Source organism: Ahaetulla prasina, chromosome 6 (assembly GCF_028640845.1).
Source record: "Ahaetulla prasina isolate Xishuangbanna chromosome 6, ASM2864084v1, whole genome shotgun sequence".
NCBI classification, from domain to species: domain Eukaryota; kingdom Metazoa; phylum Chordata; class Lepidosauria; order Squamata; family Colubridae; genus Ahaetulla; species Ahaetulla prasina.
The window spans coordinates 64,859,982-64,882,654 of record NC_080544.1 but is presented as its reverse complement, the minus strand read 5'-3'; the positions used below and the strand labels follow the sequence as shown (position 1 = coordinate 64,882,654).

Here is a 22,673-nt window from a genome sequence, read left to right as displayed (position 1 = left end):
TAGATACAAAAAACTCAATCCTTAACTAGCAAGTTGAATGCTGAGTACAGAGGGAAATACTAATCACATTCTCTATAACATCAGGAGAAAATGAATTAATTAGTTTTCAAGTTTCCCATATGTACCTTTTTACAACTATTCATCTCTATGTAAAAATGAATGCAACTAAAATAAGAATTAACTGCTTATGAAAATATTATTTGGATACAATAAAATAATAAAAAATCTGTTTATGGTTTCCATAGCAATTAGTGAGATATGCAATTGTTTCCCTAATAACAATTTCCCCTGGAACACCATTGATGCCACTCTGATAGATTTTTTTCAGATGTATTTTTTTCTATGAAATATCTCTACCCAATAAATGATTGCTATACATACATACAGTACATACATACATACCATGTTTCTCCAAAAATAAGACTGGGTCTTATATTAATTTTTGCTCCAAAAGACGCATTAGGGCTTATTTTCCAGTTAGGTCTTACTTTGGGGGAAATACGGTACTAAATATGTCCATCTGACTGACAATCTTAGGCTTATTTTTGGAGTAGGACTTATATTATGAGCATCCTGAAAAATCATACTAGGGCTTATTTTCCAGTTGAGTTCTTTTATGTACACCGAGAGCATATGCACCTACAAATTCCTTGTGTGTCCAACCATACTTGGCCAATAAAGAGTTCTATTCTTGAGTCTTATTTTAGGAGAAACAGGGTACATATATACATACTGTGTTTCTCCTAAAACACATCCCACCCCAAAAAGAAGGCCCAACACTGTTTTTTGCGCATGCATAAAATTAAGCCCTACCCAAAAAATTTGGCCCTATTTAAGTGCATGCACTGCCAGGCTTGCCAGAGTGGACGATGGCAGGTTTTTTCGAGTAAACCACTACCAGTAGCTGGAGTGACCATTACAGGTAGGCAAGGGTGCACAAGGTGTGTGGGTCACATCGCTCGCTCTTTTCGGCCATGAAAGAACCAGCCCGGTGGCCAGGCGAGGTGGTTGGGGGGGAAATTAAGACATCCCTCGAAAAGAAGGCCTAGCGTTTTTTCGGGGGTCAAAAGAAAATAAGACCCGGTCGTATTTTCGAAGGAACATGGTACACATTACATAATATTGTAATTAAAAGAAAAACAGGGAAGGAAAACATTTGGAAGGACAGTAGATAATATATAATGTCTGTGTGAGCCAAGATATAATGGGGGGTTGAAGAAAATAAATCCACCCAACCAAAAACCTCATAGAGATCTACACTACTTTTCATATTAAGATTTGGCTCATAGAAGTACTTCCACAAATCATTATAATCAACAACTTTCTCTAAGTTGAATGATAAATTATATCGGGTATGCCTATACAGATATGATGGGAATCCAGGGATGCTTAGTATCTTTGTAGGTATATGTATCTTTATATTACAGTTTACTTTCAGAAATAACTTTGCAATGCAGTATACTATGTGTTCAATTAAAATTAACATTATAAGGACTTCTTGGTCTATTGTCAAAACACTAATAGATTGATTGAGTTTTGTTGAGTGGAAAAGAGAAATTCAATTTTTGCTTTTTTAAAGAGTTTTAAGAAAATCTTCAGGAGGTTTCTGTTCCTCAGTTCTGCAACCTCAAAGAATTGTTTTAGCTTAACCAGCAAGAGGAAGGTTTTATTTTTAAAACTGTTCTGTTTCTTCTTTCGTTTTCTTTTTTCAACAGGCAACAAAGGAGCTGTGGGGGTGTCATTCATGTTTAATGGAACCTCCTTTGGGTTTGTGAACAGCCATTTGACTTCAGGAAGTGAGAAGAAACAGAGGTAAATTATTACTACCTTCCTAAGGGCCATCTGAGGCACCAGCTGCTTGCTACTACAGAGTTTCCACTGAGTACAAATGGATAATCAGATTCAAAAAGCTAGAAGCTAGAACTTATCACTGTGAACACCAGAGCACTGGGCCTTCCTTTTTCCTCCTGTGATGAACTGCTGAAGGTATTTTTTTCAGAAAAGATAACTAGAAGATTCATCTCAAGGCATAAGAAATATGGACCCTTTCAGTTGTTGCCCTAACCAATATGATCAGTGGTATACAGGTAGTCCTTGAATTACAACCACAATTGAGCCCAAAATTCTGTTGTTAAGTGAGTCATTTGTTAAGTGAGACATTTGTTAAGTGAGTTTTCCCCATTTTATGACCTTTCTTGCTACAGTTGTTAAGTGAATCACTGCAGCTGATAAGTTAGTAATCCAACTGTTAAGTGAATCTGGCTTCCCCATTGACTTGGCTTGTCAAAAGGTCACAAAAGGGGATCATATGACCGTGGGACACAGTGACCATCATAAATATGAACCAGTTGCCAAGTGTCTGAATTTTGATCACATGATTATGGGGATGCTGCAAAGGTCATATCTGAAAAACGTTCATAAGTCATGTAACTTTGAACTGTCACTAAATGAATTGTTGTAAGTCAAGGACTAACCCTAGATATGTTGAGAATCAGAATCCTAGAATTCTGATCTAATCCATCATTGTGTTTTCCCAGTGATTACCAATATCTTTACTCAGAACTGAAGGATTTAGAGCAAGGGTGTCAAACTAAGGCCTGCAGGGGCTTAGATCTGGCCCACAGGGCTGTCTTGAAAACAGTGAAGGACTGGCCCATGATGCCTCTGCCAGTGAAAACAGAGCTTGGGAGGTTGCAACAGCCTCCTGCAACCCTCTGCAAGCAAAAACAAGCTCCATTTTGCTGGCAGAGGGTTGCAGGAGGCTGTCTCAGCCTCCCAATCTCCGTTTTCATTGGCAGAACACTCGGGCCGCCACAAACGCTCCCGACACAAATGATGTTGAACTGGCCGCACCCACCCAGCCCTCAAGGTCAAACACAACCCTGATGCGGCCCTCAATGAAATCGAGTTTGACACCCCTGATTTAGAGCAGCATGTTATGGATCCCACTACAAAAAATATTAGATGGGGATATAATACCTGTTTATGTTACTTACATGAAAACCTCTAGAACATGAAAACCTCTAGAAAGAGTGCAGAGAAGAGCAACAAAGATGATTAGGGGACTGGAGGATAAAACATATGAAGAACGGTTGCAGGAACTGGGCATGTCTAGTTTAACAAAAAGAAGGACTAGGGGAGACATGATAGCTGTGTTCCAATATGTCAGGGGCTGCCACAAAGAAGAGGGAGTCGGGCTGTTCTCCAAAGCACCTGAGGGTAGAACAAGAAGCAATGGGTGGAAACTGATCAAAGAAAGAAGCAACTTAGAACTAAGGAGAAATTTCCTGACAGTTAGAACAATTAATAAGTGGAACGACTTGCCTTCAGAAGTTGTGAATGCTCCAACACTGGAAATTTTTAAGAAAATGTTGGATAACCATCTGACTGAGATGGTGTAGGGTTTCCTGCCTGGGCAGGGGGTTGGACTAGAAGGCCTCCAAGGTCCCTTCCAACTCTGATGTTATGTTATGTTATGTTAAAACCAAATATCTTCAATGATTACAGTACACTGCAGCCAAGTGTTTAATACCTTTCCCCATCGGTCACAATTAGTAAAAGCTTTGGAGGCAGTCATAAGAAACCTATAAAAACTGATACTAAATTGTAATTTTTAATTTTATATCAGCTTTATAGTGGTGACTGCTCTAACCTTTCATTGGTTGTGCAACTTTCATTGGTTGTGCATCACCTAAACAGGTCATATTTAGCATACTGAATGTTCATTTTTTAAAGTAAATATCCTTATAATGTCAAGCTTCTAAGAGTCACTTAGGTGAGATGGGCAGTGTAGAAACGTGATGAATAAAACAGCATGATTTTTGCATTAGGAAACTCAGAGAGATTCTAAGGTTGCAGATTTATTAGAATGTCTTTAGGAGGAAAATGTCATCTAAGAGGAATATCACAAAATTGGGTGATGAAATCTGAGCATGTTGGGTTATTAGAGGAATCTCAGCTGTGCTGTTAGATATTGGTGCTATGTGACTGACACATACTTTACCCATCACATCCAATCTTCTTAGGATAGGCAACTATATATTCCACAGCTAGGCAACAAAACTTATTTCTCCAAGATCACAGCAGTGAAGATTTATTTATTTATTTTGTCACAACATCATACAAAAAGATTATATAGTATATAAACATATATATGAGTAAATGTTAGGAGGTATAAGCATATATAAGATGTTACCTCAGGGGTTTAAAAAAGTCTGCAAATAAAAACCATGGCCAAAAAACCATCTAATAACTAAACCTGAGCTACGTTTATTCTCTACCATTGCAAGACTGAATATGTTTAATATATTTACTAAGGATACAGCCAGATTACTGTATTAAGATGTAATCCAATATGTGAGTTGGTAGACAGTATGCTGCATAAATTACCTTGCCCTTATTACCACCAATCTCTATTCTCTCTCAGTAATGAGGCAATTTTAGTATGCAACATAATGTGGGATTGTGTTACATGAAAGCACATAATTATGTCAGATTTCTTGGTCTGGACACATTTGGCTTAGGTTGGCTGTACTGACCGACATCTGGCATTTGTAAAGAAACATATGTGAAGTAGACTTTGGGAGATGCTGCATTACATTATACCCCATGCTGCTATTTTCTTCTCAAAACAGAACTTTATTCAAATAGCACCTCTGGAAAGAAATAACAGTTTACAGCAACTCTTACCAAAAACAGTAAAAAGACACAAACACACAAACAAATGGAGGGGGGAAATCATTTCTTATGCACTGTGGTGTTCTCATCAGGACTGGAGCACTGTAATTGTTCTTCCCCTTTTCTTTTCTTTTTTCTTGAAGAGTCAAAGATATGTTTTTAATACAAAATTAGAATATGTGCTACATATATAGATTCAAGAAACCATGTTTAAATATAGAACATACAGAAGGCGTTATGTATTGAATATAGTTGTGTTAAGCCCTGCTAAGGGCTAAGTGAAATGAATTTTTAGATGACCCTAACTGTTAACGTCAACTGTTTTGGAGGGAAACTTTTTTATTTATTTATTTATTTGTCAAACACAACAATATATATATAAGCATGAAATAACCATATGAATTGGATACAACCAAAGGGCTTTTTCAAGTATTATTATTGGTTCTTGGTTCCACTACATAATAGAAGGCATTGCAACAGGTTTCTTTTTCTTATCCACAGAGATATTTATTATGTAAGAGCCATGATGGTGCAGTGGTTAGAATGCAGTATTGCAGGCTAACTCACTGCTCACCCCAGGAGTTCGATCCTGAGTGGCTCAAAGTTTACCCAGCCTTTCATCCTTTCAAAGCCCATAAAATGAGGACCAGATTGTTGGGGGCAATATCCTGACTGTGCTTAGAGAGGGCTATAAAGTACCATGAAGTAGTATATAAGTCTAAGTGCTATTGCTATTGCTAATAAACTTGTTTGTCACCATGAGGTAACTCTGGGCAGTTTATATTATTAAAAAGAATAAAACAATACAAAAACACATATATGATGAGAATAAAACACTACAAAAATACACTTTTTTTCTAACTTTGCTGAATTCAGTAATTTCAAAAGCCATAGTCAAAACAAGATGTAAACAAAGCTCTCAAATGTTGGCTAACATGGGCGAACTGTATTATGCTTTCTGGACTAAGAAAGTCAGTATGCCAAAGTTACTAAGCAGCATACCATTTCCAGGCGTATATATAGGGAAAAAATATAGATCATTGAAATTATAAAGTCTCTTGATCGAAGAAAGTACTAGATGATTAAGTGGTGATTGTTTTGTTTGTGTTTCCTTTTGCTGAAGATCAACAGGGAACATATCTATTCCAGTACCATTATATGCCTTAATCATTTAGATTTGTATGTAGATTGTATGTCTATAACCCTTTGGCTCTATGAAATTGGAACTAGAATTAGTTCCAGAAATCCAGCTCATGGGCCTATATAAAGGAAAGCAGATGAGCTGTGTTAAATCACCATAAGTTCCCTCCTTTCTATGGCCCAGTTTCAGCTTCCTTTCGCACTTCCACATTCCCATGGCAACACAAACTACAGGTCCTTCCTTCTGTCCACCTGGCATGTTCATTGCTTAATGATGGCCTGCACTGGGGGTTGGTTCTGTATTAAAAGGAAGAAATGAAATTTGCCCTTGAACTTGTTTTAGCATAGCTACTCTGATATTCGAAAATAACTGGCTACTGTTCCTTTTCACAGGGAATGAAGTAACGTGATGTGTATCACAAGCAGCTTTTATTACTTTTTCACACAAGGAATGATCTACAGTCAGAATTTGCTATTCCAGAATTTTACTGATTCAACTACTTAGAGATTTGGAAGTGTAGAAGAATAGTTTGACAAATGAATACACAATCCTTTTTGTGTTCAAATTTGAAGGTCTTCTAGACAAAACAGCCATTATGGTACTTGAGCAGGATAAGCCTCCTGTTTATCACATGATATTGACAGATGGATCAGAGGGTTTTCTCTCTGTCTCTCTTTCTTGTAAAAAGAAAATTTTACCAACTTTAAAAAAACAACCACAGAAATATAAAAGAAAAATAGATCATTGAAATTATAAAGTCTCTTGATCGAAGAAAGTACTAGATGATTAAGTGGTGATTGTTTTGTTTGTGTTTCCTTTTGCTGAAGATCAACAGGGAACATATCTATTCCAGTACCATTATATGCCTTAATCATTTAGATTTGTATGTAGATTGTATGTCTATAACCCTTTGGCTCTATGAAATTGGAACTAGAATTAGTTCCAGAAATCCAGCTCATGGGCCTATATAAAGGAAAGCAGATGAGCTGTGTTAAATCACCATAAGTTCCCTCCTTTCTATGGCCCAGTTTCAGCTTCCTTTCGCACTTCCACATTCCCATGGCAACACAAACTACAGGTCCTTCCTTCTGTCCACCTGGCATGTTCATTGCTTAATGATGGCCTGCACTGGGGGTTGGTTCTGTATTAAAAGGAAGAAATGAAATTTGCCCTTGAACTTGTTTTAGCATAGCTACTCTGATATTCGAAAATAACTGGCTACTGTTCCTTTTCACAGGGAATGAAGTAACGTGATGTGTATCACAAGCAGCTTTTATTACTTTTTCACACAAGGAATGATCTACAGTCAGAATTTGCTATTCCAGAATTTTACTGATTCAACTACTTAGAGATTTGGAAGTGTAGAAGAATAGTTTGACAAATGAATACACAATCCTTTTTGTGTTCAAATTTGAAGGTCTTCTAGACAAAACAGCCATTATGGTACTTGAGCAGGATAAGCCTCCTGTTTATCACATGATATTGACAGATGGATCAGAGGGTTTTCTCTCTGTCTCTCTTTCTTGTAAAAAGAAAATTTTACCAACTTTAAAAAAACAACCACAGAAATATAGAAGAAAAAATAGAAAAAAGAAAAAGATTATAAAAGGAAGAAAAAGAAAGATATTCAAAGAAGTGACTTCCACTCTTTGCAACTAATACAAACATACTGTCTGTAAGTCCTAATAAGAAAAGTGCCAATTCCATCTGAATATTAATTTTTAAAACAGTGTGCATCATCATATGTATTTGTATCCAGTATCTTTTCACTTTTTCATAGTGCCAACAGTGATTATAAGTACCTTGGACATTTTCTCTAGTGTCCTATATCAATGGTACATCATTCTAAAAAAAGTTTTCTTGTAAATTGAAAGACAATATGAATTTTTGTCCTTTTAAGCACATTGTCTCCCATTGATCCATTTCAGTATTATAACCAACATTTTTGCCCATTTTACCATACATTACTTGCTCTTCCTCGATTTGAAATCATGGTTCTGAGAGTTCTTAATGCATTTTTAACAACCAATATTTTGTCAAAATTCTTTTGAGAATGTATTGTTTTATTGCAAAACAGCGATCAAATTTTCACAAACACATGGAAAATTGGAGAGGGAAATTCTAGCAGTTTAATATCTTGTGTATTTGACTGACATGTGTTAAGTCATGGGTGAAGGCACAAGACACAAAGACTCCTTTAGCTTGCAACAGGTTTATTCAGCTCCAGATACAGAATGAATTCCTGAGCCGTGGCAGCCCCTTTTAAACGGGAACTGTCTGCGGCTTCAGCCATTGACGCGTGCTTGTTTTTCCCACTCTGGTTCTGGTCTCCTGATTGGTTCCTGCATCAGTCTATTCGATATCTAACACCCCTCCCCTCTCGCCTGACGCTGTCCGATCTTGGTGTTGTTTAGGCTACGTAGTCCCGTAAGTAGGAGGGCTTCTTCTGGGTGCGACTTGACCTGCGCAGTTCAGTTGGCTCGGAAGCTTCAGCTGGAGAGGTTGGATTCTGTGTCTTTCGACTAGGTGCCTGTAGAAAGTCTCAACCTAGTTGTAGGCCTGGTTTGCTCTTTTTGGATATTTGTTGCCTCATTCTCCGGAAGGATTTCTGGGCTGCTTCTTACTTCGGGACATCATCACTGGACCTCAGCTAAGTGGCCACTGATTCTCTCTGGGATTGAGAGTTACTTTTGTGTGTGGTGTAGAGCCTGGTCTGTTTCTGTGGTTTCTATGTGGTGTTTCCTTCCTTCCTTCGCGGTTTCCCTTTGTGTTTCGTGCTCCTTTCTAACTATTCACCCTCGGAGTTGGTCTGTATGTCTCTTCCACCCCCGGCCATCCTCTGTTTCTATTCTGTAGGATAGTGGGCCTGTAATTTGTGTTATTCAGGTCAGTATCCATAACAGTTCCGCATAGTAATTTTTAGTATATACCTTATCTCCCAATTTAAATGATCTACATTTGCTAGTGGAGTCTACTGGGGTTTCTGGATTATATTGTAGGTACAGTCTATCTAGCTGTGATCTCAGCTTCCTCCCCCTTAGTAGTTCCGTGGGGCTTCGGTGTGTAGTCGCGCTCGGTGTTATGTGTTGTATTGTTAGTAATTTGTCTATTTTGGCTTGGATTTCCCCAGGGCCCATTCTAGCTAGAGTCTCTTTGGTCGTTCTCACAATCCTTTTAGCTTGTCCATTAGTGGCCAGATGTCCCGGTGCGGACAGTGCATGCCTGACCCCTTGGTTAGCTAGGAATAGCTTGAATTGGTTCGTGGTGAATTGGGGGCCGTTATTGGAGACTACTAAGTCTGGTAGCCCATGTGTCACCAACAATCTCCGTAGGACTCTTATGACTGCTTCTGTGGTGGTCGATGACATGAGGTTTGTAATGTATCTTTAAAAGTTTTGGCGGGAATTAGCACGTTGCTGATTGGTTGAGGCCACCGGCCAACTGTATATAAAGAGAGGTTTGCCCCAGCACGGGCTGCTGGGTTCACTGTATATTAAAGAGCTGTTGTCACTACCCTGGTCTCCTGCCTCGTTATTGCCCGAACATAACACTGGTGACGAAGGTGGGATCCCGAGGCTAAAAGCACCAGGAAAGAGCTGAACGCACGACAAGGACCGAACCCAGCAAATTCATGGCGGAAACGCAGCGACGGCCGGCTACACACTGCCCGCGCCGTTTGACCCATCCAAGGAGAAATGGGGGACATACATGACCCGTTTCGAGAGTTTCCTCGAGGCGAACGAACTGCAAGGAGTTCCAGACAACCGAAAAAGGGCATATTTCCTGAGCCACTGCGGTCCCGAGGTCATCGACATCGCAGAAGCCCTGGCAGAGCCAACGCCGGTACAATCGGTATCGTGGCAAACTCTGCAGAACCTATTGAAGAACCATTTCGCGCCAACACCGTCCAAATACGTGCAACGTTTTGAATTTGGAGAGCGCAGACAGCAAGAGGGCGAGTCCATCAGTGAATACATGGCCGCCCTGAGGAAAGCCTCCAAATATTGTGGGTACCGAGATTTGGATGAGGAACTGTTGGAGCAACTCATCCGTGGGGTCAGGGACATTCGTTTGCGGAGGCGGCTGCTATCCAAGAGCAATCTAACGCTGGCAAACGCTCTGGACGAAGCCAGAGCTCATGAGATGTCCACCCTAGCAGCGGAAACCCTACAAAAGCCGCTCACACCAATGGCGAGCGCAAAATCAACTCCGGTCCACAACGAAGAAATCCAGACCGAATCAGACGGCGAGGATGAGGAAGGAGTTTTCCACACCGGGAGACCGAGAAAAGAAGACCGAGATGACTGCGGAAGTTGCGGAGGGCAACACCAGCGTCAACAATGCAAGTTCAAGGACGCTACATGTCGGCGGTGCGAGAAGAAGGGGCACCTAGCTCAAGTCTGTCGAGCACCCCAACCTTCCCGCCGAAAATTCAAACCAACCAATCAGAGCGCGGGATCGGAAAGGCGACCCGTGATTGGTCAATACAAAAAGGGCGCGAAGTCAAATCGAACGACCGTGATAGTGGGTCGTGCAGCGACCCGGGTTGAGAAGAAAATCTTCACAAAACCGAAAATCAAAGGAGTGCCGTGCCGACTGGAGGTGGACACAGGGTCAGCGATCACAATCATGTCCTGGGACACTTTTGCAGCTTTGCGAACATCGCCAAACGCAAACTGCAAACACAGCGGCTAAAGTTCAAGACTACCAAGGGAATCGCATCCCTGTTCGAGGACAACATCCGTCCGTCCGCCGAGTACGGACCACACAAGAAAACCCTGCCCATCACGATAGTCGAGGGACCCTGCCAAGCTTGTTGGGACTAGACTGGTTCGAGCATTGGGCATGGGGTGACTGGCATCTACAGAAACGACTTTAACCTAAAGGACACACTCATGGAAGAATTTGAAGATGTTTTCAAGACTGCCTGGGCAAGTACAAGGGACCCCTATTTCTTTCAACTTAGATCCTCAGGTAGCCCCATACGGTTAAAAGCGAGGAGGTCCTTTTGCCCTTAAACCCAAGATTGACAGGAGATAGACAAACTAGTCAGTCAGGGGATACTAGTGCCAGTCGATCATGCAAAGTGGGAGACGCCAATCGTCACCCCAGTGAAACCAGATGGGTCAGTTAGAATCTGCGCTGACTACAAGGCAACTTTAAACAAAGCCTTGCAAAAAGCGCTTACCGGTCCCAGTGGTGCAACACTTGCTGCACTCGCTGGGGCAAGGGCACGTTTTGCCAAATTAGATTTGGCCCAAGCCTATCAACAACTGCCCGTAGACGCCAACACAGCGAAGCCCAGACAATTGTGACTCACAGAGGTGCTTTCAAGTGTACCCGGTTACAGTTTGGGGTGAGTGTGGCACCTGGTCTATTTCAAAATTTAATGGGCGACTTCTGCAAGGGCTCCGGGGTGGTCCCTATTTTGATGATGTATTGGTATCAGCGAAAATTTAGAAGAATTGGGGAGCGTTTGAGAAAAGTTTTGGGCATTTTCGGTCAGCGGTCTAAAGTTAAAGTGAACAAATGCCAAATAGGGTAGAATCCGTAGAATTCTTGGGCTACAGAATAGACAAGGAAGAATTCACCCCACTGAGAGCAAGGTCAAGGCAATAAGAAAGGCTCCAGCGCCTAAAAACAAAACAGAGCTACAGGCATTCCTGGGTCTAGTGAACTTTTACGCGGTCTTTTTGAAAAATAAGGCAACCGTTGCCGAGCCGCTACATAAGTTACTGGGAAAGAATACTGTTTGGTCTTGGGGAAAGATGGAAGCCAGGGCTTTCGAGGCAGTAAAAAACCTACTCTCGAGCGATAGTTTACTGATCCAGTATCATAGCACAATGCCATTGGTATTAGTTTGCGATGCTTCCCCCTACGGGGTGGGTGCTGTGCTCAGCCACAGGCTTCCAAATGGCACAGAAGCCCCAATAGCCTTCTTCTCCAGAACAATGTCCTCGGCAGAGAGGAACTATAGTCAGTTGGATAGGGAAGCCCTAGCTATAGTTTCAGGAGTAAAAAAGTTTCACGAATACGTCTTTGGTAGAGACTTTGAAATTGTTACCGACCACAGACCACTGTTAGGGTTACTGGCTGGCGACCGCCCAACTCCTGTGGCACTCTCGCCCCGATTGACCCGATGGACTATCTTTCTAGCTGCCTACTCCTATAAACTGCGGCATCGACCTGGAAAGGAGTTGGGACATGCGGACGCATTGAGCAGATGCCCACTGCCAGGGGCGGTCGAGGACCCCACTCCGGGGACACCCATACTGTTAATTGACTCTCTGGACTCTGGCCCAGTCACGTCTAAGGAGGTGGCTCGGGCTTCATACTTTGAGAACTGTAATTGGTTGGGTTCAAAGAGGGTGGCCCGCTGCGCCGGGCGAGCATTTCAAAGAATTTGTTAAGAAAAGCGGGGTGAGGGGAATTATCAGTGCAAGGGGGTTGCCTGCTCTGGGGGGATAGGGTGGTTGTTCCAGGGAAACTGAGGGGAAAAGTTCTGGAACTTCTGCACGAAGGTCACCCTGGGATCGTGAGAATGAAGGGGTTAGCTAGGAGCTATGTGTGGTGGCCCCTAATGGACAAAGAAATTAGCGACAAGGTTGGCAGATGCCAAGTGTGTCAGGAGTCCAGACCACTACCACCTACGGCCCCAATCCGGGAGTGGGAGAAACCCAAGGCCCATGGTCCCGTATACATATAGACTTCGCCGGCCCCTTCCACGGCCAAACATTTCTAATAGTGGTGGATGCATTCTCCAAATGGTTGGAGATCATCCTGATGAAATCCACAACCGCTGAAGCTGTCATTTCAGCACTAAGGCACCTTTTCGCAACGCACGGGTTACCGGACACTCTAGTGTCAGACAATGGGCCACAGTTCACTGCGACACGTTTTGAGGGGTACTTGGCCAAAGAGGGCATCCGACATGCCCTCTCGGCGCCTTTCCACCCTGCGACGAACGGCCTTGCTGAACGTTTCGTCCGGAGCGCGAAAGAGGCATTGTCCAGAAGTGGCCCAGGCGAGTGGCAATCACAAATTGATGCATTCCTAACGGTACAACACAGAACCCCTTGTGTGGCCACTGGCCGCAGCCCAGCAGAACTACTGATGGGACGAAAACTAAGATGCCCCTTAGACCGTTTAAACCCGAGTTACACACCAGACGGGTACAAAACAACAACAGGAAAAACAAGAGAACTGGCCATAGGAAGCTATGTATGGGCACACAATTACGGTGATGGCCCAAGCTGGCTAAAGGGAACAATCATAGACACCACGGGCCCCAAGTCGTACCTCGTGGAAATAGAGGACGGCCGGGTGTGGAGACGCCACATAGATCAGCTAAGAAATAGAATTAACACCCGACCAGAGATAGATGGGACGGGCCCTGACTACTCATTGATTGAACCCACAGCTGACTCAAGCCGAGAAAAAACGGGGGACTTATCTGGTTCAGACGAGGTCCAGCGACACCAACCGGTCCTTCCTGAGGCCAGCAGGCACGACTCGGCAAGTAATCCAAGGCCGGATGGCCTGGAGGAGGAGCTGAGAGGAACGAGCAGTCCCTCCCGTCAGCTCGACTCACTCCCAGAGAATGAACTGCGCAGGTCCGGGAGAGTTAGGAAACGCCCAGCGTACCTGCGCGACTATGTAGAGAAATAATATGCTAATTATATGCAAATATGAGTAAAGTGTTTTCTGGGAGGGAAGGAGTGTAATGTATCTTTAAAAGTTTTGGCGGGAATTAGCACGTTGCTGATTGGTTGAGGCCACCGGCCAAACTGTATATAAAGAGAGGTTTGCCCCAGCACGGGCTGCTGGGTTCACTGTATATTAAAGAGCTGTTGTCACTACCCTGGTCTCCTGCCTCGTTATTGCCCGAACATAACAAGGTTTACTTCTAGCCATTCCGAATATGCTTCAACTATGATTAAAATTGTGTCCCCCTGGCAGGGCCCTGCAAAATCAATATGCATGCGGGACCATGGAGTCTTTGGGCTTTCCCAGTCATGTCTGGGTGCTGTGTGTGGTGCTGGCCATGATTCCTGGCAGGGTGTGCATGTGACTACCCATGTTTCTATTTCTTTGTCCATTCCCAGCCACCAAACATAATTTCTGGCAAACACTTTCATTTTTACTATTCCTGGGTGCCCCTCATGCAATGTTACCAAAATGTCCTTTTGGAAAGCTTTGGGAATGATGACCCTGTCCCCCCATAGCAAACACCCCCTTAGTCCTGAAAGTTCAATTTGCTGGGTTTTAAAAGGCTTGACTTCTTCACTTACAGTAGTCTCCGGCCAGCCTTCTAAAACCCAATTCAAAACTTGCACCAAGGTTCTGTCTGTCGCGGTTGCTCTCGCGATGTCGGTGGCTGTGGTTATCGTGCTCGCGAGAGTCTCTATGATCAGGGTGGTTGTTGCTGGTGCAGGGTCCTCCACTGGTTCCGGTAGTGGACATCTGCTGAGGGCATCTGCGTGATCAATTGACTTTCTTGGTCGGCATTTCAGCTGGTAATTGTAGGCAGCGAGGAATTCCGTCCATCTCAGCATTCGCGGGGATAGTACATGTGGTGTTGGTCAGTCGCCTGCAATAATTCCTAGGAACAGTTTATGGTCTGTGATCAGTTTGAACCTTCGGTAGACATATACATGGAACTTCTTGATTCCAGCAACTGCAGCCAGTGCTTCTTTGTCAAGTTCACTGTAGGTGCGTTCTGGTTTGGATAGAGTTCTGGAATAGCAGGCAATGGGGGCTTCTCTCCCGTTCAGCATGCAGTGACTTAGTATGGCTCTGTTTCCAAATGGGGACGTGTCGCATGTGAGCCTTAATGGGAGTGTTTTGTTGTATTGGACTAATATGCTGTCGGACGTTAAGATTGTTTTTACTTTGTCAAATGCACTTGCTTCCTTTTTGTCCCCATGTCTAGTCAGTCTTTTTGTCCAGTAAGTGGTTTAATGGCTTAGCAATGGTCACTTTCTGTGGCAGGAAAATGTTGTAGAAATTTAGTAATCCCAGAAAAGCTTACAGTTCCGTTTTGTTAGTTGGGGTTGGGCCTTCCCAGATTACCTTCAGTTTCCCCGCAGTGGGTCGTATTCTGGAACTATCAATGAGGTAACCCAGGAATTCTGCCTTTTCCACTGCCAATTGGCACTTGTCTTTTTTCACTTTTAAATCCACTTCCTGGAATCACATTAGCACTGCCCTCAGTCTTAGTTGTAACTGTTTCCTATTGTTGGCGGATATTAGTATGTCATCGAAGTATGGGACTACTCCATCAATTCCCTGTAGCAGGTGCTCCATGAGGCTCTGGAATAATCTTGGGGCCACGTTCACCCCAAATTGTAACCGCCGGCATTTGAATGCTCCCCTGTGTGTTATTATGGTCTGAGCCTCTGCTGTGGTGTCATCAACAGGCAGCTTTGCTCGTCAGTTTTGAGCCGTAGAGCAAAAGGGACTCTTTGGGGTTTTATCCTGATAGGGGCAATTTGGGGGTCTAGGTTAAATGAAATAGGGTTCCCCGTGTACTTGCCCAGCTTTCTGTTGAACACGTCTGCAAAGTCTTTCAGGCTGTCCTCCTCCCAGAGATCCTCTTCTATTTGGTTTATTCCCATCACGGCCAGGCCCAACGGTTCAAACCATTCCAGTCCCAATAGGCTGGGCCTGTCCTGCTCTACTATGGTTAGGGGTAGCTGTCCTCTAAAATACTTGAATTCTACGTTGAAGGTTCTGATGCCTCTCACTGGGTTTCGGTTTCCTTGATAGTCTTTCAGTATTAGTTTCTGCGGCTTGAGTATGCGGGTATTTCTGGCACCAGCTACTTGATGGTTACCCAGGATACCATGGAGAGGTATGATCCGGAGTCGACCTCCATTTTGCATGGTCTCCCCTCAATGGTAACAGTCGCCACCATTTTCTTTGCTTTTCCCACGCTTGAGTGGCCCACTATTATTGTCTGGTGTGTCTTACACCTTTCGAATCCATTTCCCTCACTGCACCAGTTGTTGTGCCTTGCTCGCCCCCACCCACCCGCTGCAGCCGGGCCCCTCTCATCTCCTGCTATCTCAGCCAGAGATTGATAGTGCAGAAGAATGTCCTGGCATGCCTCCAGCCCCCAGCCCTGGCACTATGCCCGGACAAACCGAGCAAACAAACCTCCCTCCGATAGCATGTGCGCCTGAAGCCAGCCACGAGCTGGGATTACCAGCAGCTGGGGATGAAACGATGCAATGGATAGATCCACACTTCTGGAGAATGGAGAGGCGATGTCAGCAAAAGGAAGGGAGGGGCAGGCCTGGATAAGTGCTGAGTCATGGAGCCACACCCCATGGCCTATATAAGGGATCTGCTTTCTGGCGTTCTTTGAGTCAGGCAAAGTCTAACTTGGATTGCTGAAGTCACATCCTGGTCTCCTGCCTGCCCTGAGAACTCTGACAGAACTTTGGCAAAGCTGCAGAGGCTTCGCAGCCTCACTTGATACGGACTTCCCCGACCCGGCCGTCAGAGGAGGAGTGGGACACGACACCAGTACCTTCCAAACGATTGTCTCCAGTTGCCTTCTTGGGGTCTCTTGGTTTGCTGTGGAGGGCTGGACTGTTGGGATCTGCGAGATACTTGTTGAGATGCTCTGCAGACCCTAACAATGTGTCCTTTACCCTTGATTTGCTGGCAGATGGCAACTCAGAACCTGCATTCTGCCCGGGGATGGTTTCCCTCACAACCAGCACAGCAAGGTCCATTCCTCTCCTTGTCTTGGTTTCTCCCCTTCAGTTCCACACATCTCCATCCTCAGACTCGGTCTCAGCATCCTCATAGTGTACGGTGGATACCTCTGTTGTTGGTGGTGGTCTGTTCATTTTCTTCATGGTGGCTGCGGATTTCTGCGAGTCTTCGGTCGCTGTTGCTTCTTCCATGGCTTCCTTCCAGGAATTGGCAAAAGGGTTAGGTCTTGTAATCCCAACACCAGGCGGTCCCTCATTGCTTCATCAAGATTTGAGAATTCGCATGCAGTCGCGATTTCTCGCAGCATCGCAACAAATTCGCTGATGGATTCTCCTGGTCTTGCTGGTAGAATTCTTGCTGGTCTTGCTGGTAGAATTCTTGTCTCCTTATCAGTGAGGATGTTTGAGGGGCGTAATGTGCTTGCAAAATTCTTTCCATTGCCAGCCAGGTCATTGTCCTCAATTCAGCTGGGGGCGCTAATGCCTTTGCCATTTTAAAAACAGTGGCTCTGCAGTGTGTGACGAAAAGTGCCCTTTTCCTCTGTTCCGACAGGCTCAACAGGTTGTTGGCTTCCAGAAACATATGGAAGTGCTCCATGTAGGATTCTCAGTCTTCTTCCGCAGGGTTGAATGATATAGGCGATATGATGGAAGACATTTCAATCGGGTCGATGTTCGAATTTGATGGCCGTTGCTTCCACGTGGTATTTCTGTTCAAGCCTAGTGTCTATTGTCCTTGGCCAGATCCCACCTTCATTGCCAGCGTTAAGTTATGGGCAACAACAGTTCATTTAGTGACCATTCAAAGTTACAATGGCACTGAAAAAAGTGACATGACCTTCTTTTCACACTTACAACACTTGTAGCATCCCTGTGGTCATGTGACCAAAACCCAGATGCTTGGCAACTGACTCATATTTATGATGGTTGCAGTGTCCCAGGGTCATGTGATCACCTTTTGCGACCTTCTGACAAGCAAAGTCAATGGACTTGTTGAGGACTATCTGTATATCAAGCACAGACTGTGGCCATTCAGCTCTCTGAGTTCTGTGCTCCTAAACATTCAGATATGTCTGTGTTTACAGTGGCTTCTACAGTAATCCACAATAATATCAAAATAACATGTGGCAGCATTAAACATGTAGTACCTTTATGTACTTGCATCCTGGCATCTGATTCAAATATATAAGATGTGGCATTTGCATGATGATATTGTGATACACATTTCATAATTTGCCCGCTTTCTCTCCAGCAGATGATTATGCATGTTAATAGCATTTTAATGCTATAATGTCCAAATAAATTTGCCAAACTACCTGGATCAGCCTTTAATTGGATTAAAAAGTGGTGGGAAATGGAAAAGCTAATCATTTTGGGAGTCCCTATTGTTTCTAATTAAGCTGAGTTGCAAGGGGTTTCTTTCACATTATACCCAGAAGAAGAAAGGAAAATTAGCAATAACACAGTAATTTCACTACATTTTGTAAAGATAGAGTATTTCAGGTGTTTATTGAATTGTGGAAATGATGACATAGAGAGTTATATCAGCACAATGATGTTTAATTACTTTAGAAGACAGCTGGAATAACTAATGATGAATTTAAGCTGCCTCTGTGGTGGTTTGAGGATGACTGCTTCATGAGGACATAGCTGGGTGTCTTTATGCCATAGATAGCTGGATGGGAAGATAAGCCCCATGATTCATTTAAGTGTAGTGCATCTCACTAGTCCATTGATCTACATTGTGGTTTGTAGGGAAAGTGGTGGCTATTAAAAACTGGCAAATTAGCACCTTTTTTTGCAGAAAGATGGCAGCTTCCTCTATTGAAAATTGTACATTAAACAGTGCTGAGATCAGTTTCACAGAAAGGCTAAAAGATAACTCAATTAAAAGCAGCTCTTTCCTTAGCAGGCTTCCCTATACAGGATGCTCTCCAGATGTGTTGGATAACAATCCTACCATACGATTATATATATAGGGAGTGTCAGTTTAGGAGAAACAGCTGCATAAAAATAATAATCTATTTGTACATTGCTTTGGTATAATTTGGGTATATATTTTAAAATATTCTGAAATTATCTAGTTTAACATTGAGTTATTGGTGGTCATGATCAGGATCTATGCAATTTAATATATACTGAGCATCCTTTTCTTATTTTATCAGGCGAAACCAGAACTACATGAGTATTCTTCGCTTTATGTCCGTGGGAGACAAGAATTTGAGTCCATTTAACATCACTCATCGTTTTACTCATTTCTTCTGGCTGGGTGATCTGAATTACCGTTTAGAATTATCCCCAACGGTTAGAGAACCATTTTAATTCCCTGCCAATTGATCACACTTAGCATTTATGTGAAGTTATTTTAAAGTGTTCATAATATTTATATTTATATTACTTCCGTTACTTTGGTAAACCTTACTATATAGCTGATCTGCAAATTAAGCTTCTATTAACTTAGATATTGCAAATAAAAATCAGAAACTAAGAAAGTTCATAGCTGAAATGAGATTTGAACCAGAAATTTCCTTGCTCACAAAGGTACTCTTATGAATTATATGGGAATGTATACTTGTAGTTGCAAACGTTGTCACTAAATTATTTCTACTGGTATCTTGTTTTGCTCATAAAAACTTTTTGTGCAAAATAAAAATTCCCTGCATAGTAGTTAGGGTACATCAGTTTTGGTTTTCAGCAAAAGTTAAATTTGCGCTATATTAATTGGCAGGCTCTTTTATGAAAAAAAATGACTATTGAATTTTAAAAAACTGATAAAACAGAATATTAAAAAAGAAATGTTTGAAAAAGATAAAAGAAAGAAAAAGAAGAATTAAAAGTGTAAAAAGAAAGGAAAATATATTGTATAAATTATGAAACCTTGTGATTTCATATTCTACATTTTCAAGTATAAAAACAGGGGAAAGTTTCTTAGTATAGAAACCCAGATGTTATCCAGCCTCTGTTTGGGCATATTCAATGAAGAAGTGTATACAACCTCCTTACAGGGCATTCACCTCAAAAGAGGTACTGTATATACACATAAATAATGGACAGTATCCTATCATTTCAATATCCCCAAGCTGCTGCTGCTGTTATTATTACCGGTATTATTAATATTAAACTGTGCATGCTGCCTGATTCCTAGTGACTTGGGTGGTTTACAATTTATTAAAAACATTTAGAAACAAGGAAACAACAAAAGCAAAAAGAATAAAGAGGATAGAAATTACATAAATAGAAAGAATGAAAAAGGGGGGCCTTTAATCACCCCTCACCCAAGGTGAGTTGACAACACAAGAGCACAAACACTGATTTCAACCACAACTGTGCTACTGATTCATTCCACAGGGGGGAAAAAAAGCCTCAATCCATCTTCCTTCATTGGGATTTTGAGCAGTTAATATAAACTAGGACAGATTGCTCAGAAGGAAAGTCACTGAAAAATGCTGATTTGTTGAGCTGCTTACACCATCCATTTTAAAAAGGATTTATATTGTATTGCTGTTTCCATTAATGACATAGCCATCCCTGCCCCTAAATCATAGTGAATTTCTGAGCATCAGACCCTCCTAAGTGTTTTCCCCTGGGTGTTACAGTAGAGTTTATTCTGTTTTAACAAAGGTGTGGGTTTCCATCCTATAAATTATATGTTCTATATTAGCTATAAGCAGATACAGAAGACTTTAGTAGAAATCGGAGCCGCAATGCTTTGAAACAGTTTTGTTTTTTTAAAAAAACCTTTCCCTGCATTCTTCTCTCATGTCTTCTTAACAATAATTTGGTTTAGGCCTTCAAATAAAAGAAATGAAAGCAATATTTCCTCATGGTATTAAATAACACTAAAACATTTTCAGAATTCAAGTGTTAAGACTCAATCTTATATAAAATTTTGTTTGCCCCGAACACATTTTTGTACTTAGATTAATTATATATAATCAAGCATTTATTAAACATAACTTGTAAGAAATATGGGTTTAACATTAATTATAATACTTCCCTTTGTCTCAGGAAGCAGAAAATATCATTCAGAAAATCAAACAGCAGCAGTATACAGAACTGCTTAATTTTGACCAGCTCCTCATTGAAAAGAAGGATCAGAAGGTGTTTCTGCAGTTAGGTAAGATTGTTACTAAGTTCATTTATTAAGCCTAAAGTCAAATATCCTGAAAAATTAGTCGATAAGAGAGAGAAAATTGAAGGATTAATTGATTCGTGATTGTCAGAGTAATTGCTTGATATAAAAAATGCCATCATGTAATGTAACTTATCAGAGACTGATTTATGATTCATATTAAGTCATAGTTTCCCTTCTGAACCAAATTAGATGAATCATTGCAGAAATGTAAACTGAATTATGCTTTATGTGATATATGAACCCAACATTTCTGTCACTCTTATTCTCTCTCCTCTTTACGTAATGGCATAAAGTGCTCCATATGGTAAGAGACTGCACACAAATAACTAAATATGTGCATAAAACTGCTATAGGAGACAATTAGAATGATCTGCATGAGGTTGCTGTAGTGATTTTTGATACTGAGTTAAAACAATAATCAGCCATCTGTCTATTTCAGAGGAGGAAGAAATAACATTTGCCCCAACCTATCGCTTTGAAAGAAACACCCGGGAGAATTATGTCTACACCAAGCAGAAAGCCACAGGGGTATGCCATAACTTCTAGCATATTGTAGCATTTCAATTGATAATTGTTGCCAGCACCATTTTCTCTTTTCGATAGACATTGCAGTGAACAAAATAAAATCAATAGCTTTTTGGCAACCTCCAGACAGTGATATATTCTTGATATTGAGTCGTCTTTTGTTTGCAGATGAAGTACAATTTGCCATCCTGGTGTGATCGAGTACTCTGGAAATCATATCCCTTGGTGCATGTGGTGTGCCAGTCTTATGGTGGGTAGATAACAGATTGAAAATAGCAGCAAAGCTGGCTTAAGCGGAAATGATTCAGAGCAGAATCTGTAGAATTGCCTTTCATTGCCAAGGTCTCAACAAGAGACATCCTATCTTTGATAAATGCTTTCTCCCTAAACTAAGATATGTGGGGGAAACAGAATGGGCTGTGAATAATTGTAAGAGAAGTACACCTTGCATACTTCCTTCCCCCACTGAAACTAAGTCAGAAAGGTTTTTAGTTGTAAAAATTATTTCTAGGATATTCTGTTTTCCTCGGTTAAAATTGTGAAGTAAGTGAGGTCTGATCTCCAAATGAAATTATATTCAAAGCACAGTTTGTGTGTGTATGTAATTATTTCTTTGGGAATTTTGGTTCCTGGTCAGATCGGAAATTAGAAAGTTTATAGGTTTTTCCTCATCAGCTCTTAATAACACATAAATATTAAATCAAAGTTAAAACAGAACTGTAACATGAAATGCTAATATAAAATTTAAAAAATAGTACAAAGAGGACAAATTAATTTAAGTCTAGTACTGAAAGAACAAAAAAGACAAGTCTTAGGAAGATAATGCCAAAGAGAATATGCTGTACCTTTGTTTCTTTTCAGCAAGTGGGAGAATCCTAGGAAAGACAATACATGGGAGGATTCATATTATTATTTTTTAAATAACCTAGTCCCAGTTGCTGGGGGTCATGGGAATTGTGTGCTGATTATTGAGTTCTTTTCTCTTTCTTTCACTTGAAAATAGAAACTTTGTTATGTTAAGGATCAGTTAGGCCAAGTAATTATCATATTCTTTCCTCACTTAGAAAGTTAAGAATATAGACCCTTAACTGTCTTTCCTATCATAGGATGCACAACTGACATTATGACAAGTGATCATAGTCCTGTTTTTGCTACGTTTGAAGTTGCTGTCACATCTCAGTTTGTTTCTAAGAATGGTGAGCATTTCCCCCCCCTTACTAAGTAAAAATGCAAATCTTTACACCATTGTTTTTATGTCTTTAAAATTTTTGCAGAATGCTGTTATTGCCAACTTTAATATATGCCCTCTTTTTCCCAGATGATAAGTACACAGACTCTCTAGGACAGATTGAATTTCTCCATTGCAGTGCTGTCCTCAAGACAAAGTCACAGACTAAATTCTACATTGAATTTTACTCCAGCTGCCTAGAAAGTAAGTGCTGTTCTTCATATTGTTGTTATTAAATTGTTG

General features: G+C 41.6%; 1 protein-coding gene across 1 annotated transcript in view; it reads left to right on the top strand.

Annotated features, from left to right (window-relative positions):
• INPP5D (inositol polyphosphate-5-phosphatase D) overlaps positions 1-22,673 on the top strand; it is a 106,590-nt gene that overhangs the window by 65,357 nt on the left and 18,560 nt on the right. Inside the window, exons 14-20 of the mRNA XM_058188718.1 lie at positions 1,716-1,812; positions 18,708-18,846; positions 20,551-20,659; positions 21,117-21,205; positions 21,371-21,452; positions 22,309-22,398; positions 22,521-22,634. Coding sequence (XP_058044701.1) covers positions 1,716-1,812; positions 18,708-18,846; positions 20,551-20,659; positions 21,117-21,205; positions 21,371-21,452; positions 22,309-22,398; positions 22,521-22,634 — 720 coding nt within the window. The remainder of the gene's footprint in view (positions 1-1,715; positions 1,813-18,707; positions 18,847-20,550; positions 20,660-21,116; positions 21,206-21,370; positions 21,453-22,308; positions 22,399-22,520; positions 22,635-22,673) is intronic.